The sequence below is a fragment of the Panthera leo genome, chromosome C1 (assembly GCF_018350215.1).
Source record: "Panthera leo isolate Ple1 chromosome C1, P.leo_Ple1_pat1.1, whole genome shotgun sequence".
NCBI classification, from domain to species: Eukaryota; Metazoa; Chordata; class Mammalia; order Carnivora; family Felidae; genus Panthera; species Panthera leo.
The window spans coordinates 110,141,198-110,160,849 of NC_056686.1; the positions used below are offsets into that span (position 1 = coordinate 110,141,198).

At 39.0% G+C, this 19,652-nt stretch overlaps 1 protein-coding gene and 1 non-coding gene across 10 annotated transcripts in view; one reads left to right on the forward strand and one right to left on the reverse strand.

Annotated features, from left to right (window-relative positions):
- The window catches only part of SAP130 (Sin3A associated protein 130), an 80,089-nt gene that overhangs the window by 50,955 nt on the left and 9,482 nt on the right, over positions 1 to 19,652 (forward strand). For 8 of the 9 annotated variants that reach the window (XM_042954062.1, XM_042954063.1, XM_042954060.1 and 5 more), the window contains 3 exons: positions 11,353 to 11,711; positions 15,087 to 15,335; positions 15,501 to 15,626. In XM_042954062.1, the coding sequence (XP_042809996.1) occupies positions 11,353 to 11,711; positions 15,087 to 15,335; positions 15,501 to 15,626 (734 nt within the window). The remainder of the gene's footprint in view (positions 1 to 11,352; positions 11,712 to 15,086; positions 15,336 to 15,500; positions 15,627 to 19,652) is intronic. The other variant, XM_042954068.1, reaches the window with a different exon arrangement.
- On the reverse strand, positions 4,757 to 4,910 carry LOC122229031. The gene has a single exon (XR_006206895.1). It is a non-coding gene; the product is annotated as a small nucleolar RNA SNORA62/SNORA6 family (small nucleolar RNA).

The window sequence follows — 19,652 nt, forward strand, 5'->3', positions numbered from 1 at the left end:
TTCGGTCTGCTTCTGACATTGTATCCTGTATCTTTTCAGTGTTGGCAAATTGTCTCCAAGAGTTCATTTAATGTGAAATTTTTTGCCAGCCTCACTTCTAGGGATATCTTCATCCTTTTTATCAAAACCCTCTGCCATAACTAACACGTGGAGTACAAGTGCACATTTCAAAGCAGAATCTTTTCACTGTGCTAGCAGCTTCATCAGATAGCTTAACATTAATTCGTTAAATTAAAGTTAATTAATTACTTAACTTTGAAGTAAACCAGCCTTTATTGGCCAGGAAAGGATTTGTTGTTTTGTTTTCATGGGTTGTTTTTTTTTTTTTCCCATTCTCCTTGAAATTGGCCTTTTTCTTTCATTGTGCCAGCTAACTTTACCACTTAGACCTGAATAGGATTGAATAGTCCTCAGTCCAAAGTAGAAGTCAATACTACATTTTGCCACAGCAGCTTTCTGTGCCCAGTGCAATTTAAACTAAAAGATGATAAGCGACTTTACCGTCTTTGTCGGTAAAGTCAAAGTCCAATTCATTGGATTCTGTCTGTGTGGTCCATGCCGTATCTTCATACAGGCCTAGTGCTCATCCTGTCTTCTCTTTGCTGTTGCTGGTTTCAAATCTTCTAATCACATCCAATTTCACTTCCAGAATGACTGTTTTTTTCTCTGCATTTTTATCTGCGTTGGCCAGTTTTTGCTCTCTGTCATCCATTATTATAAAATTTCACCTGGGTTTGTCTCTGGGAAATAAGAGACTGCACAGCTCCACACTTTGCTGTCCGCATAAACTGAATAACAGATTCAGTAACCACTCATGGACAAATTTCGAAGGAAGTGATGTGATTGGTCATAGATCCTGATGCACATCTGTTAGTTACATAGTGATTTATGGACTGAGGAGGCAGCAGCAAAGTTTGCATAAAATTGCTTAAAGTTTATATAACTACTCACAGTTAATATTATAGTGAGTGGTAGCTCAAATTTGAACTGCATTTGTGGGAGACTGGTATAATGTAGTTACACATATATATGTATGATTCACACACTGCACAAAGTCAGAACTATCTATATGTTAGGTATATACAAGGAACAGCAAGAGAAACCAGCCTAGAACGAGAGGAGAGTTGCACAGCATGGTTCAGAGATATAACTGAGGGCCAGATGATGTAGGGCTTTGTGGATCATTCAGTGTCCTTTCGATTTTATTCTGGGTAAGACTGAGCCATCAGAGGTCTAAGGCATAGGAGTGACATGATTTGACATTTTTTTACAAGAACTGCTCTGGCTACTGTGCTGGGAATAAACTGCAAGGAAGTAAGAGTGGAAGCAGGGAGACCAAGTGAGAAATAATACAACCTTAGACTATCATAGAGGCATGGACCACTGTGGAGGTAGTAAAAGTCTTCAAAAGAGTTCAGATTCTGGTTGTATCTTGAAGGTACAGCTGACAGAATTTTCTGACAGAAAGGGAGAAGTCCGGCTAGGAGGTTTTGCCTGAGCGACTGCAGATAAGGAATTATTCTTTCTGAAGTAAGGAAGCCTATGGGAATAGGAGAGAAAAAACTTTTTCTTTAAAAAAATTTTTTTAATGTTTATTTATTATTGAGAGACAGAGACAGAGCGTAAGCAGGGGAGGGGCAGAGATAGAGGGAGACACAGAATCTGAAGCAGGTTCCAGGCTCTGAGCTGTCAGCACAGGGCCTGACGCGGGGTTTGAACTCACAAACCGTGAGATCATGACCTGAGCCGAAGTCAGACACTTAACCAACTGAGCCACCCAGGCACTCCGAGAGAAAAAACTTTTTAAGTTTAGTTCTAAATATTTTACTCTTGAGATCTCCAGGTGGTTAGACACAGCCAAGTGGAGATATCAAATGTATAGTTGGATATAAAATTCTGAAGTAGATACAGTCCTAGAATTGAAGATAGAGGTCTATGCTGGTGATTAAGTTTTGGCAGATACATGTTTCTAACACCGTGAGAGTGGAAGAGAGCCCATCGACAGTGAGTATAGAGAATAGACCTGGTACAAAGACCACGTGTTCAGACATGTCCTCTTAGGAGATCAGAAAAACGAAAAACCAGAAAAAGAGACTGTATTCCTATTCCTTTACTGTGTGATGTTCTCAGAAGTGTTGGTGCCATAATCAGTCCTCCATTAATGAACACTTAAATTATTTCCATTTATCACTGTAATAAATACTGCAGTGAATCTTTATCATTGAGCCCCTTCGCAAACATTTCTCTGGAATACATTTCTGGAAGTAGCGTTACTGGGTCAAATTAAATGTGGGGATTAAATTCTGATTTCCAGTCACTGTATCTGTTTATATCCTCATGAAATGTGTTCCCATTTTCTCCACATTGTTGCCAACATTAGATACTGAACTTTACAAATTTAATACATTATCTTTGTTTTTCAAGTGTTTTTTTTGTTTGTTTTTTTTAAGTAGCACTAGAGTTAACTTTTAAAGCGCTGGGAAAAAAATACAGTAACTGAAGCGTCTGTGACATACAAAAGTACATTCCTTGTATGCAACTGTATGTGCAGAAACTTAGGTGAGCAGGGGCTATTTGCAGAGTCTTTCCCAGACTTAATATGGTTCCGAGGTAGATTGTGGAGGTAGGGCCCCGCGCATGCAGGCACCCAGATGGCCTTCCTTGCAGTGGGCAGTCTGTTTCTGTGCCACCTGAAAGAAGGGAGCATTTGGACGGTGAAAAATAACTAGCTGAAACCAGAGCAGTCTCCCCACACTCCCACGCCCAAGTGAAAGGAATCTCATGGAAATTGCTGCTTTTAGGAATAGCCCACCTCATTCACTGATGAGTAATAAAAGGATATTCATGTGAAGATAACTAAAATTAAAACGTAGGAAAAGAGCAACAAAATATACTCATTTGTTCAGTAAGAACATGCACCAGAAAAGTGCTACAGAATAAGTGTGAAACTTATTTTAAAATTCTGACTGTGAATTTAAATTACTTAATGACGTTAGCACCACCTCACTGATGGAAAACACACAAAGGATGAAATGCAGACTAAGTGACAGGACATAAAGGGATGACATGTGAAGGGATAGAACTCAGTAAAGATCTAGAAGAAACCACAGAATGAAGGTAAAATTAAAATAGAAAACAGTGTAGACATAGAGGATAAAAATGGAAGAAGCAAAATTAAAAAAAATTTTTTTAATGTTTATTTATTTTTGACAGAGAGAGACAGAGCATGAGCAGGGGAGGCGCAGAGAGAGAGGGAGACACAGAATCCGAAGCAGGCTCCAGGCTCTGAGCTGTCAGCATAGAGCCTGATGCGGGGCTCAAACTCACAGACTGCGAGATCATGACCTGAGCCGAAGTTGGACACGCAACCAACTGAGCCACCCAGTTGCCCCGAAAAAGCAAAATTTTTAAAAGAAATAAATATAAAACAAAAACCATACAAAATATACTATGATACAAGATCAAACATATACATGTCAACATCTCAGAAACCAATATGTGAGTTAAAAGTAAGGATGTGTTAATGTTGTCATTAATTATTTTTAAGTGCTACACGACATGGGTGTATAATTACTGGCAGCTTAGATTCAGTGAAACACTGCAGTAGAGTGGTGTTGTGTGGAGATAGTGGAGGGTTAAGGGAGGGAACAAGAGTTCCCAGTACATCCTTTGAAACATGAATGTATCACTGGGGCACCTGGCTGGCTTGCGCAGAGCATGCGACTCTTGATCTTAAGATTATGGGTTCAAGCCCTACATTGGACATAGAGCTTAAAAAAAAAGAAAATGAAACGTGACTATATTACCAATTCCAAGCCAAAAGATTAAGGAAGATTAAAATATAAAATGGGGGAGGGGGTAGCACCTGGGTGGCTCAGTCAGTTAAGCGTCTGACCAGCTCAGCTCATGATCTCTTGGTTCATGAGTTCAAGCCCCGCATCAAGCTCTGTGCTGTCGGCTCAGAGCCTGGAGCCTGCTTCGGATTCTGTCTCCCTCTCTCTCTGCCCTTCCTCTGTTCACACTCTGTCTCTCTGTCTCTCAAAAATAAACATTAAAAAGTTTTCTTTTAATAGAGAGGCACCTGGGTGTCTGAGTCAGTTGAACGTCTAACTTCAGCTCGGGTCATGATCTTGCGGTTCATGGGTTCGGGCCCTGCATCTGGCTCTGCTAACAGCTTGGCGCCTGGGTCCTGCTTCGGATTCTGTGTCTCCTTCTCTCTCTGCCCCTCCCCCAGTCATGCTCTGTCTCTTTCTCTCAAAGATGAATAAACATTAAAAAAATTTTTTTAATGTTATAAAATAGAAAACAGATTTAGAAAGTAAATCCAAAAGCTGTTAAAATAAATTTAAAATATGAACTTTAAAACAAATCACATAGTACTAATTCATCCTCAGACTCTCCCCGAAACCTATAGAAATTCTCCAAATACAGGCAGACCTATCAGATCTCTGTCAGTTCCATTTTTTTCTAGTTTACATCCCTCCCTCCTTAAAGCCTTGCTTCCACCTACTCCAGTCTTCACTGGTTGCTCTCTGGACTCGGTGCCCAGCTGTTATCCCTTGTGTTTCCTTTGTCCTTCACAGTCTGAATTCCCTTCATCTCATCCCTGGTGACGTATATTTCCTTTTTTCTTGATTTACTTTCTGATTTGTTAGAGCATCTCTTTTGCAGCAGACAAACAGTACGTAAGATGTCAATTTTTGACCCTTTGCAAATCAGGAAATGTCCTTTTTCTGCCCTTACTCTTTTTGTTTTTATTTGTAGCAAGAATTACTATCAAACTCCATTCACTGGGCCACGGACCCTTGTGGTGGTAGCAAAAGACTTGCCCCTCATGTGGCACACTACCTACACTTGTGAGTTCATTGGCCAGCCAGTGGCCTCAACTCCAAACTCTAACAGTGGGCAGGGCCATCACTCTGGAGTCTAAGTCTCCTTTCTCTCTGTTGTTGAGATTAGGTAAATTATATTGATCTGTCCTCAACCCCACTGATTCTATCTCCACTGTGCTCCTGAGAATGTCCAGTGAGTATATTTGGTCAGTTATTGTTTTTCACTTCTGTAATTTAAATTTGGATCTTTTTATAACTTTGATTGCTTTGCTGAGATTTTTCTGGTTTTTTTTATCTTTTAAATTTGTTTTTCATCTTTTGAATTTGTCATTGCTTGTTGAAGCATTTTTATGATCTCTACGTCCTTGTCAGATGCTACCCGACATCATTCATCTCCTGTTCAAGTTGTGATTTTCTTGGCTCTTGGTTAGACAAGTGGTTTTCTGTTTGGACCTGGACCTTTATGGTCTTAGAAGACCCTGGAGTTTATTTCTAGCTTAATGTTTTGGCGGTCCTCCTCTCACATGGCCGCAACTGGGGAAGGGAAAGCATTGCCTTCTCACTGCCAAGTGGAGAGTTGAAGGCCAGGTTCCCTGCTTGACCTCTTTTGACACCACTTCAATAGTGAGATGGCGGAAAGAGAATCACGCTGCCTCATTACAGCCTGGCAAGTGTAGAAGTCTAGGTTCTCCACAGCCTTTGCCGGAGAGCGTGGGAATTGGGACCACAGTCGTTTCTGTGGTGTTTCACTGGGAGAGCAGTTATTGTCTAGAAGTCTCCTGTCTTGCTCAGCTGCTCCTGTCTTGGTTCCTTGAGCAGATTTTTCTTGGGATTTTTGTCTGTGCCCTTTGACATTTCTGTATTATGGCCTTCCAGGACCCAGACTGGAGCACAGTCAGAAAGGAAACCCAGGGAACTCACTGCTATGTCTTCCTTTGGTCCTGAGCGCCCTAGCCAGTCTGCCTTCATCTCTCAGCAGCTGTTTTGTTGGTTTTATATGTAATACTCATGATTTCAGCTATAATTAACTAGGAAGAATATGAAAAAGTATGTCCAGGCCATCTTTCCATAAACAGAATTCCTGCTTACACTCTTAAATAATACAATGGCTGGGAGAAGTTTAAATTGAAAATCTCTTTTTCTTTGCAGACGATATCTTCAACTTTATCTCATAACGTTCTTTTTTGGAGTTCTTAATATGAAAACCTGTAAATGTAGAACAAAATAGAGAACACAGTATTATTCAACTAGATTTAACTTTTAGTATTTTGCCATATATTCCCTTTTTTGGTGCGATCAAATTACAGAATTTCACTTTTAAGTAATTCCTTGGGGGGTACCTTGACTGGCTCAGTTGGTAGAGCATGTGACTCTTGATCTCTGGGTCATGAGTTCAAGTCCCACATTGGGTGTGGAGTCTACTTAAAATTTTTTTTTAATATATATATTCGTGCATTTTGACAATTTAATTATGTGTCTAGGTGTGCGTTTTTTCACCTTTTCCTACACAAGTTGGTTGATTGATGTTTTTCATCAAATCTGGGGAGTCTTTGGCACAGTTTCTTCAGATATTGTTTCTGCCCCATTCTCTCTTTGCTTCTGGGACTCCCATTATGTATGTGTATGTTGGTACAGTTATTGCTGTCCCAAAGTTCTCTGAGGCTCTGTTTATTTTTCCTCCTGTGTACCCACCCTTTTTTTAAGTTTTTTTTTTTTAATGTTTATTTATTTTTGAGAGAGAGAGAGACAGGGCATGAGGAGGAGAGGGGCAGAGAGAGAGGGAGACACAGAATCCGATGCAACATATATATATATATATATATATATATATATATACACATATATATATATATAAAACATATATATATAACATATATATATATAACATATATATATATAAACATATATATATATATACATACATATATATATACATACATACACACACACACACATACATACATATATATATATATATATTTTTTTTTTTGTATATATAATCTCTTTGCCCAATGTGGGGCTCCAACTCATGACCCCGAGATGAAGAGTCACATGCTGTACCAACTGAGGTAGCTGGGTGCCCCAGAAATACACTTTTGAGTCTTGTTAGTGATTTTCTGTTTTCCTTTCAACTCTTATATTTTTCAAGTGCAGAATTGCTTTTTGGTCTTTTTTTTAATAATTTCTGTCTCTTTATTAATCTCAGTTTGCTGAGACATGATTTTTAGGCTGTTCTTATAACCATGATCTCCTTTAGTTCTTTAAACATATTTACAATAGCTAACTTAAATTCTCTGACTAGTAAGCCTAACACCTGTGCATCCTTAGTGACCGTTTTATTGCTTCCCCCCGCCATGTTCAAACATTGCTTTGTTTCTTTACATACCTCAGAATTATTGTTGAAACTTGACATTTTAAACGGTGTGTGGCAACTCTGGAAATCAGATTCCCACACTTCCCTGGGGTTTGTTGTTGCTGCTGGGGTTTGTTGTTGGGTTTTGGTTGTTTAGGGACTTTTGTAAAATAATTCTTTAAAATCACTGTCTTTGTCTAGTGTGGCCACTGAATACACTCTTAGCTTTGTAGTCATCTAATGATTAAACCGATTTCCTTGAATGCCTGAATGCCTGGAACCAGTAAGTCTCTGTCTTTGCTAAGGGCCTTGTGTGTCTTGGGGTAGCCCATCAACACTGAGGCAGGCGGTTTTACATCTCTTTTTTCTTTTCGCTTACACAGAGCCAAAGGTGAGAACCTGTGTCCTTCTTGGTTCTTTCCTGGGCTCTGCACAGCCCAAGGTACGCACACAGTCCTACATGTATATATTGCTTCCTGAATTTGTCAGAAATACGTTGGAGCTTTTTGAAGCCCCTGTGGACATTTCATTCTCCAACTTTTCCTTTAAAGCTTTTTGGGTAGCTTATTGTTTGCCCCACTTGTTACCATCCTATCAGTTAGCTGGGAAGCTGATCACTTGTGTCTGATTTGTTCCAGTACTCTAGAAGTAAAAGGTGTTCACACTGAGCAGGTCTGGTAGATAAGACAGTCTTGCAAATGGGAGCAGCCAGTTTGTATAATGATAGTTCTCTGGTCAAGTGGGTTTGAAGGGCCTCTAGCCCCTCTGGTAGCTGCCAGGCTGATGGTTTTTGCTGTAAGCATGGACTGGTGGTTAGCAAGCCTACCATTGGCGGTGGAAAGGGAGAGAGAGAAATAGGGCAGGGGCGCCTGGGTGGCTCAGTGGATTAAACATCCGACTTCAGTTCAGGTCATGATCTCATGGTTCGTGGATTTGAACCCCGTATCAGGCTCTCTACTGTCAGCACTGAGCCCATTTCAGATCTGTCCCCCTCTCCCTCTGCCCCTCCCCTGCTTGCACACGTTCTCCTACACGCTCTCCCATTCTCTCTCTCTCTCTCTCTCTCTCTCTCTCTCTCTCTCTCTTTAAAAAAAAAAAAAAAAAAAAAAAAAAAAAAAAAAAAAAACAGTTAAAAATAGGGCAAGTTAAACACCACAGACTTTATTGGTCTTACTGAGGTTTGGCTGATTTTCTTGAATAATTTTGCTACATTGTTCATTTCCAGAGTTCTGAAAACATTGTTAATGCCAAGTTTTTGTTGCTTTTATGAAAGAGAATTTTCAGAGATCATTACTCCCACATTAATTCTCTTTAATTCCAGAATAATCTTTTCCTGTACCCCACCTTTATTTACTTATTTTGAAATAATTTAAGACTCACAAAAAGTTATAAAATAGTGCAGAAAGTTCCCATGTACCCTTACCCAGCTTCCCCCAATGATTACGTCTTACATAACCCTCGTATTTTTTCAAAGTGAAAAAATTGGCATTAGTACAATGCTGTTGACCAACTACAGACCTTATTAAAATGTCACCAGTTTTTTCCCCCCTTTGGTGTATATTTGAAATCTCATCCATGAATAGATTTATATAACCATTATCATGATCAGATTGTGAACCTCTTTTGTTGCCACCAAGATATTCCCTTATTCACAGTCATACCTTTCCCGCAAACCTAATAATACCTTGCCACTTAGCTGTGCCCCACCAGAATTTTTTCATTTTGAGAGTTTTATGTAAATGGAATCTCAAATTAAATATATACTCTATATATGTAATACATATATTTTTTCATACCTAATGATGCTGGCTTATTTTTTCACCAAATGTTGTACTTTTGAGACCCATCCAAATTGTAGTATATATCAATAATTTCTTCTTTTTAGGGTGAGTAATGTTACATCACATGGGTATACCCGTATGCTTATTTACCCGTTTGCTTATTGAGGTTCATTGGGATTGTTCTGGTTTGGGGTTATTAGAAATAAAGCTGCTATGAACATTCAGGTACAGCTTCCTTGGTAGACATATATTTTCACTTCTCTGGGATAAAAATCCCGAGTATAGTTGCTAAGTTACATGGTCCATGTATTTTTCATTTTATAAGGAACTTCCTAACTGTTTTGCAGACTGGCTGTACCGTTTCAAATTTCCACCGGCAACATGTGAGATCCTTGTATCCTAAAACCTTGCTAACCTCATTTATTAGTGCTAGGAGGTTTTTGGTATATCAAGTTGCTCTACATCCTTTCCTGTGCTTGCTATTATAAAATCTTAAGTTTTATTTTCACCGTCTGATTGGGGTGTGGTAGGATATCATCAAGACTTTAATTTGCACGACTCTAATGGCTGATGGTATTGAACATCTTTTCATGTGCCTGTTTGCCTCCTGGATATTTTCTCTAGTGTTTGTTCCTTATTCATATAAGTTTGTTCCTTATTCATGTTGTCTTCTATTGAGACTGTATGTTTTCCCAGTATTGAGTTTACAGAGTTGTTTATATATTGTGAATATCATTCTTTTATCATAGATAATAATGTGTTTTGGTTTGTTTGTCTTAACCATTTTTAAGTGTACATTTCATCGGTGTTAAGCATATTCTCACTCTCGGGCAGCACTCTCCAGATCTATGCAGAACTGCAACTCTCTATGCCCATTATTCAGCCACTTCCATTTTCCCTCTTCCCAGCCGACGGGGGCCACTGTTGTACTTTTCTTTTTTCAGTGAATTTGACTACTCTGGGTACCTCATGTAAGTGGAATCAACATAATGTGTTTCACAAATATTTTTTTTTCAGTCTGTGCCTTGTCTTTTACTTCTTAAAGTGGTCTTTAGCAAAGCAAAAGTCTTAATTTTATTTTCTTTTTTTTAGCAAAAGCCTTTACTTTGCTAAAACTCAATTTATCATTTTTTTCTTTGGAGTGTACTTTTGGTATCATGTCTAAGAACTCTTGACTAAATCCTGGGGGGAGGGAGTTGTATTTTTATAAAACTTTTATAGTTTTACATTTTAAACTCAGATTTATGATCCATGTGGAATTCAATTTTGTATATGGTATGAGATTTGGTTTGATGTTGAATTTTTTGCCTATGGAAATCCAATTGTTTTTGGCCTTGAACTTGAGGGGGTACTTTTCATACCTTGAAAAGTACTGCTTTTCATATCCTGAATTTTCAGCATTAGTATGTAAACCTTTACAGCTATTAAATGAAATATTTTACTGGGATACCTGGCCAGCTCTGTCGGTAGAGCATGTGACCCTTGATCCTGAGTTCGAGCCCCATGCTGGGTGTAGTGATTATTCAAAAATAAAGTCTTTAAAAATATTTTTTTTTACTTTAAAAAATAATGTTTAAGAAGAATTTGTAATGACATGAGGAACTACTTCTGATAAAACTGAAAAAAATAGGATATATAGTTTTTTTCTAATTTTTTTTTAATGTTTATTAATTTTTTGAAAGAGAGACAGAGCATGAGCAGGGGAGGGGCATAGAGAGAGGGAGACACAGAATCTGAAGCAGGCTCCAGGCTCCAAGCTGTCAGCACAGAGCCCATTGTGGGGCTCGAACTCATGAGAACTGAGCCGAAGTCGGACACTTAACCGACAGAGCCACCCAGGCGCCTCAGATAAACAGTTTTAAACATTAAATGTATAGCTACATTAGAGGCCTGAAGTATTCTGGTAAAATAGCTGGAAAGTTGTGATGCCTCTGGGTAAGGGGCTGGGTATGTGAAGTGGAAGAAAATTATCTTCAATTTGTGTTCTTTTGAATCATTGCCATGTGTGTGAGCTTCCTCTTCTATAAGAAATAGGTTTACAAGAAACTACAGACAAAGTGAGTATGATTGTGATTTCAAAACAAAACTTCATAAGGCAACATTTGCATTAAGGAATTGGGGGAGAAAAAGACTAATGTAGTAAAAGTTCTTTGACTTTTGATGATGTGACTTTAAGTGAATGCTATTTTCTAAGTTAATTTTATCACTGCTTATAAAATTTGGTAGGGTGGGCCCAGGTGGGGATATTTTTAAAACTTACCTTAAAGTTCAATATCTAGAATCAAACTAATAGAGTTAGGGTTGTGCTGTGCATTGTACAAAAAGAACTGGACAAACACCCATCCTCCGAGATGTTTGCTACATTATCTTCATTTTCGTGTTTCAGTGCCAAGCCTAAGTCAGAAATCCACGTATCAATGACCACTCCAGTCACTGTGTCCATGGAGACCGTGTCCAGTCAAAGCAACGACCAGCCCACCATTGCAGTCCCTCCCACGGCTCAGCAGCCTCCACCGACCATCCCAACCATGATCGCAGCCACGAGCCCCCCATCACAGCCAGCCGTCGCCCTCTCAACCATTCCCGGAGCGGTCCCCGTCACTCCTCCTGTCACTACCATCGCAGCTGCCCCTCCGCCATCAGCCGCTGTGGCCGGCAATCTCTCCTCTGTGTTGGGCCCTCCGGTACCTGAGATAAAAGTTAAAGAAGAAGTGGAGCCAATGGACATCATGAGGCCGGTCTCTGGTAGGTTCATTCCCGGAGCACTCTTCATTGGCACATGACACTCCTTGGGCCGGACTCCTGGGACCCTCAGCCGCAGAGCCCGATCCCTTGGGGTGCACTGTTTGCATTTCATTCCTTTTAAGAAAGAGAAGACTCCCTAACAAGGCTCCTTTTGAAAACAACCCATTTTTGCTTCCCTTTTAGCACTAATTTTCTTTCTTCAACAGAATCATGAAAAGGATTAACATTTCTCCAAGAATATCCTGAACTAGAGCTTCTGTGGCTATCTGTTGTATTTTCTTTTCCATTTCTCATTTTGGTTTCTGAGTCTTATCTCTTTTTTTCTTAATGTAGTTAAAACATTGCCAGTGTTATTTATTTATTTTGGAAAAACTGATCATTACTTTCAGTAATGTTACTGTTTATCTCTTTCGGATTTTTCTTTGTTATCTCCTTCCTCTACTAAATTTCAGATTAGTTTCTTTTTTTTTCTAGTTTCTTGTGGTATAAGGTTTATTTGAACTTTTTTCTTAATACAAACATTTATAGCATTAAAAAAATAAAAATAGAAAAAAATAAAATTAAAAATAGAAAATAAGGGTCAAGATAAATCAAGCCAAGGGCTAATTATCTAACAGTTTATTCCCTGCCAGTTTGTGTTGCCTTATTATGCAGTGAAGTAAGATCTATGTTGTTGAAAATACTCTCTTGATAAACTTACATGTGATTAGTTAAATCTTGAAATTACTCGCTACTTTCTTTCCCTCCTCTCCTTGACTCTGAACTTCCAGTGTGTGAAATGCAGGTTACTTTGGAGGTTTTCTGATTGTTTGTATACTTGTTAATAATTTATTGAGGAACGTTGCTTCCCCCGACTGCAAAAATAACATATCATGTACAGTATTTATGAAATGCCGATAAAGCCCAGGTGGAAGGCAAGTCATTTTGTACTCCCGTTACCGGGCGTTGCCCTCTTAGCATTTTGGCATAAAGGCCTCCATCCCCCATGCTGTTTGTTCAGTAAGGGGTATGGTTGTGCTGTGTCTGCAGTTATTAAACCTGCTGTTTATTTGTATTTAGTATGCCATGAAATATTCTTCTTACCCATTATTTTATATATATAATACCCACAATATTATTCTTACCCACATTCAGCCTCAGTACTCCGTTGAAAGACACCGTGGATAACCCAGCATGGGAAATTAAATGTTTTCCATTTTACTGTTCTCTCTTGATTTGGATAGTTCCTCTTACCTCTCTGTACTGGAAAACTGATGGTAATCCTGCCTCAAATTGTAGGGCTTGACACCAGGTACTGTGACACATCCTTGTACAAAACAAGTACATCTCCATCCTCTTGGAGCTTACGTTTTAGCAGGGGAGAGAAACAGTTAAGAAAAGCAATGACAGATACAGGCATACCTCAGAGAAATTGTGGGTTCATTTCCAGACCACCACAATAAAGCAAGTATTGCAGTAAAGTGAGTATCACGGCGCCTGGGTAACTCAGTCAGTTGAGTGGTTGACTCTTGATTTCAGTTCAGGTTATGATCTCACTGTTTGTGAATTCGAGCCCCACATCAGGCTCTGTGCTCACAGCACAGAGCCTGCTTCAAATCTTTTGTCTCCCTCTCTCTGCCCCTCCCCTACTTGCATGCACGGTCTCTCAAAGAAATAAATGCTAAAAAAATTTTTTTTGATTAAAAAAATAAGGGACGCGTAGGTGGCTCAGTAGGTTAAGTGTCCAACCTCATGATCTCGAGGTTCATAGGTTCAAGCCCCGTGTCGGGCTCTGTGCTGACAGCTCAGAGCCTGGAGCCTGCTTCAGATTCTGTGTCTCCCTCTCTGCCCCTCCGCCACTTGTACTCTGACTGTCTCTCAAAAATAAACATTTAAAAAATAATAATAATAAAGTAAAATGAATATCACAATAAATCAAGTCAAATGAATTTTATGTAAAAGTTATGTTTACACAATAAGTGTGCAATAGCATTAGGTCTTTTTTTTTTTTTTTTAATGTTTATTTATTTAAGGGAGCATGCACTCACAAGCAGGGGAGGGGCAGAGTCAGTGCAAAGCCTGACACGGGGCTCCATCCCAGAAACCATGAGATCATGACCCAAGCCGAAATCAAGAGCCAGACACTTTACCAACTGAGCTATCCAGGCACCCTGTGATAGCATTATGTCTTTAAAAACAATATACATACCTTAATTTAAAAATACTTTATTGCTGGGGCATATGGGAGGCTCAGTCATTTAAGCATCCAGCTCAGGTCATGATCTCACCATTCGTGAGTTCGAGCCCCACATGGGTTCTCTGCTGTCAGCATGGAGCCCACTTTGGATCCTCTGTCCACCCTGTCTCTTTGCCGTTGCCCTTCCCCCACTCATTCTCTCTCTCTCTCTCTCTCTCTCTCTCTCTCTCTCTCTCTCAAAATAAACTTTTTTTAAAAATACCTTATTACTAACAAATGCTAACCATCATCTGAGCTTTCAGTGAGTCATGATCACTGATCACGATCACCATAACAAATATAATAATAATGAAAAAGTGTTACCAAAATGTGACACAGACACAAAGCAAGCAGATGCTGTTGGGAAAACGGTGCTGGTAGACTTGCTTAACACAGGGTTGCCACAGACCATCAATTTTCAAAAAGCACAGTATCTGCAAAGCACAGTAAAGTGAGGTGTGGCTATGTGAGGGAAAGTCAGAGCTATGAATTTAAGAAGAGTTTTAAAGGGAGGGCCTCACTGAGGAAGTCATCTTTGAATAGAGGCATTAAAAAGATGAAGTGCCAGCTGTTCGGATATCTGGAAAAGGAGCACTCCAGGCCTGAGGAACATGCCTGGTGTCCTCCATAGCAGAGACGGTTCAAGCAGACAGTCCAGGGATAGTACTGGACTCCATAGGGTCAGAGATCCAAGGTCCTACCACCCCTAGTTTGACCTCGTGCTTTAGATTCAAGAGAGCTGCTAGAACTCCAGCTATCGTATCTGAGTTCCAGGGTGACAGAAGACAAGGAGTAGAAGGTCACACCTTCATTTAAGGACATTTATAAAAAATGCTACAAAACACTTCTGTTTTCATTTCATATGGCCACACCCATCTATAAAGGAGGCTAGTAAATAGTCTTTCAGCTGAGTGGCAGAGTGCCCATCTACAGGTGTAAGGGTCCTCATTTAAGGATGGTGAAATCATGATGTATTAGGGAGCAGTCGGCACCCTCTGCCACAAGTAGGGTGCTTAGCACACTACCAGCCACATAGGAAGATTCAGTAAATGTTACTTCTCTTTTCTGTCTTAGCCATTCTCATTGGTTGCAAATCCAGTGAAGCTTCCCATAATGCATGGGTTCTCTCACACATGTATGTGCTCTTTTTCCTATGACAGCAGTTCCCCCCCTGGCTACCAGCACTGTGTCTCCATCTCTCACATTGCTGGCTAACAACCTGTCCATGCCTACAAGTGACCTACCACCTGGTGCCTCTCCAAGGAAAAAGCCTCGAAAGCAACAGCACGTGATTTCTACAGAAGAAGGGGATATGATGGAGACGAACAGCACTGACGACGAGAAGTCCACTGCCAAGAGTCTTTTGGTGAAGGCTGAGAAGCGCAAGTCTCCACCCAAGGAGTATATTGGTAATGGTCACTTGGGCTAGTTATTGTCACGTGAAGCTTTCCCACTTAAGTTGGGAGTCCATCCCCAAGGCTGTTCCCATAATCCTTCTTAAAGTTACATCTTGAGGATTCTTGACAATATATAATAAGTTATTTAATGTCTTCCTTTTCTTTTCTTCTGAATAGATGAAGAAGGTGTGAGGTATGTCCCAGTGCGTCCAAGACCTCCCATTACTTTGCTCCGTCACTATCGGAACCCTTGGAAGGCTGCTTACCACCACTTTCAGCGGTACAGTGATGTCCGGGTCAAAGGTTAGTTTCCCCAGAAACATCCATTGTGAATGCATGAAATTGGTCTCAGTTGACTGTATGGTAATCATAGTAGAGTAGAAAGACAGAATTACAGTTTTCTAGTTTCCAGAAAACCCAGGGGGTGACACAGTGACCTCCTTAGCCCCCAGGGTAGTTATGGAAAAGCTTTATTGTTATTGGACATAGTCCACATTAGTCCCTAGGATGCTGAGAGATACATTGTAAGCCCCAGGAAATTTATTTTCCAAAACACCTTTTGTTTAACATGTGAATCTCCTGAAATGGTCTAGGGCAAGCCTTCAGTAAACGTTTTGTTGTGGTTGTACTTGAGAATTACTTTTTCATAAACCCACATATAGTAAAAATAGCTGATAGTACTTGCAAATATCTGCAAATATTTGTACGAGACGGTAAACTTTAAAAGCATCATTAATCTCCGGTATAATCATGGCACAGAGAAGTGTAAGTTTTCAGAGAATTGATCACATTTCCCCTTCCCTCAAATAAATTCTACTTGGAAACATCTCTGATGGTTTCCTTGAATCCTCAAGATGAGTCAGATGGTATGGACTATAATGTCTGCGAGCAGGGGTAAAGCTTCTGTTAGTTCAGTCTCTGAAGGGAACTCCAGAGGTGGCTGCATGTCCAGCAGTTCTTATGAGTGGACTTTGAGGTCTGGAAAGAGGCTCGATTTCCAGATACCAGAGTGGTGGCCTTTGGTGGAAGCAGGGAGTGGCCCAGTAATAAACATCTCTTCACGACACAGGAGTTCCATGTCATAGCAGGAAAGTATTGTAAAGTATAGCCTGATAACATTTATGCCATATGGAAGGATTGTTACTACTGCCTGGGACTCGCTGTGCAAAAATTTATCCCAGGAAAGGTAATCTGACCACTGAAAGTGTTGATTCAGATGGTCTCTTGACTATTAAACTTTATTGATCTACTTTGCCCAAGCTTTAAAATCATGTTCATATACATAAATCAAGATGGAATATTGAAAATTGGTCAGGTAATTCACAGGAAGAAGAAAAAAAAAACAGAACAATAAGCAACACAGGAAACAAACTCACGATTAGTAGTGGAAGTTCTAGACACGCCATAAGTCAAGGAAGAGATAAAAAGACTATATGGGTTGGAAAAGAATAAATAAAACTATCTCTGTTTGCAAGTGACATCATTGTCTACATAGAAAATCTCAAGGATTCCATACAAAAAACTCCTGGAAGTAGTAAATGAGTTCAGCAAGGTCGCAGAATACAATGTCAACACACAAATCAATTGTAATTTTAGATACAATTTTATACTAAAATTGTAATTCTCGTATAAATCTAGCAAAACATACATGTTTGCTGATAACTATGAAATGCTGACTAAAGAGATCTGAATATCTGCGGTTTGTGAGTTTGAGCCCCACATTGGGCTCACTGCTGTCAGCCTTTCAGCGCAGAGCCCACTTTCGATCCTTTGGCCCCCTCTCTCTGCTCCTCCCCCACTTGCCCTCTCCCAAAAATAAATATTAAAAAAAAATGATCTGAATAAATGAAGAGACGTGCAGCATGCATGGATTTGAAACTCAACATAAGATGTCAGTTTTCCCTAGATCAGTAGGTTTGTTTGATACAGTTCCTAACAGACTCACAGAAAGATTTTTGTAGACATAGTAAATCTTATTCTCAACTTTACATGAAAGGTATAAAAAGTAGAATAGCTAAAATCTTGAAAAAAAAGAGAAATCGTTTTTTCTGATATTAAAGCATATAGTTTATCTATAGTAGTTTAAACAGGGTGGTATTTGCAGAGGAATATACCTGTAAGTGCCTGGAATGGAATGGAAAATGCAGAAATAGACCCATACAAATATGCTCAACTGATTTTTGACCAAATGGAAAAATAATTAAGTGGAGGAAGGAGAATCTTCTTATTTTTAACAAATGGTGGTGGACATCCATAAGTGTAAAAAAAGAGAGAAATAGCCTCAACTTAATCCTCACACCTTATACAAAAGTTAACTCAAAATAGATAATAGATTTAAATATTAAATGTAAAACTGTAAAACTTTTAGAAGAAAACCTAGGATAAAGTCTTCAGGACCTAAGGCATGGTGAACAGCTCCTAGACACGACACCAAAAACACTGTCCACAAAAGGAAAGGAAAATAAATTGGACTTAATAAAAACTTCTTATCACTGAAAGACTCTGTCAGGATAAAAAGATAAAGTATAGACCAGGAGAAAATACTAGCAAACCACATATCTGATAAAGGGTTCATATTTAGAATATATGTATTAGGAACTTTCAATACTTAACAGTAAATAAAAACAATAATCCAATTAGAAAATGGACAAAGGCATGAAGAGACACTTTACCAAAGAGGATAACACGGATGGCATGCACAAAAAGATGTTCAAGGGGACAGAAATTTCCAGTCTTTAAGTGGGATCTGCACATAGAGACTTTCTTACAAAGTGTACTTTGGTGGGGAAAAGAGTAACTTTACAGTGGACACACCCTACAAACACCACCTCAGTCAGGTGTTCAAGGTCAATATGAATAATGACACATCGTGCTAATAGTATGCACTCTTCTGTTCAAACATAAGTGACTGTCAGTGTAGACTGCTGTATGCATTAGATGTTATATATAAAACTGATGATAACCACAAGTCAACAACTAGTAGTAGATATGCAACAAATATAGGAATCCAAGTATATCACTGAAGAAAGCCAGCAAACCATGAGAGAAGAGAGCAAAAGAAAAGGAACAGAGAAAAACTACAAAAACAACCATAGAACAAGTAACAAAATGGCAAATAGATACCTGTCCATAATGACTTTGAATGTAAATGAACTAAATGCTCCAACCAAAAGACATAGGATGACAGAATAGATTAAAAAGCAAGACCTATTTCAGACCTAAAGACACATGCAGATTGAAAGTGAAGAGTTGAAAAGGCATTGATCATGCAGATGGAAGTGAAAAGAAAGCCGGAGTAGCAATGCTTATATTGGACAAAAGCGACTTTAAAACAAAGAGACAAAGAAGGACACTATATAATCGTAAAAGGGAACAATCCAATAAGAAGATATAACAGTTGTAAATATTTGTGCACCCTGCATGGGAGCACACAAATACATACAGCAGCTAATAACAAACATAAAGGAAATAGTCAATAGTAATACAATAATAGTAGGGGACTTCATCCCACTTACATCAGTGGATCGTGCAAACAGAAAATCAACAAGGAAACAGTGGCTTTGAATGACACATTGGACCAGGTGGATCTAACAGATACATTCAGAACATTCCATCTCAAAACAGCACAATACACATTGTTTTCAAGTGCACATGGAACATTCTTCAAAACAGATCACATGTTGGGCCACAAAACAAGTGTCAACAAAGTAAAAAAGATTGAAGTCATACCCTGTATCTCTTCTGACCACAGCGCTGTGAAACTAGAAATCAACCACAAGAAAAAAGCTGGAAAGAATATAAATACATGGAGGTTAAATAGCATAATACTAAAAAAATGAATGGGTCGACTAAGAAATGAAAGAGGAAATCAAAAAATACATGGAGACAAATGAAAATGAAAACAAACACAATCCAAAATCTTTGGAATGCATTAAAAGGTGTTCTAAGAGGGAAGCTCATAGTAATACAGGCCAACCTCAAGAAGCAAGAAAAATCTCAAGTAAGTCTTACTCCTAAAGGAGCTAGAAAAAGAAGAAAAACCTGAAACCAGTACAAGGGAAGAAATAAAGATTAGAGCAGAAATAAATGAGAAGCTAAAAAAAAAAAAACAACCACGATAGAACAGATTAATGAAACCAGTAGCTAGTTCTTTGAAAACATCAACAAAATTAATAAACCTTTAGCCAGAATCATCAAAAGAGAGGACTTGAATAAACAAAAACAAATGAAACAGGACAAAGAATAACCCAACACCACAGGAGTATAAGAATACAAAGGAGTATAAGAGAATATTATGAAAAATTATGTGCTAACAAATTGGACAACATA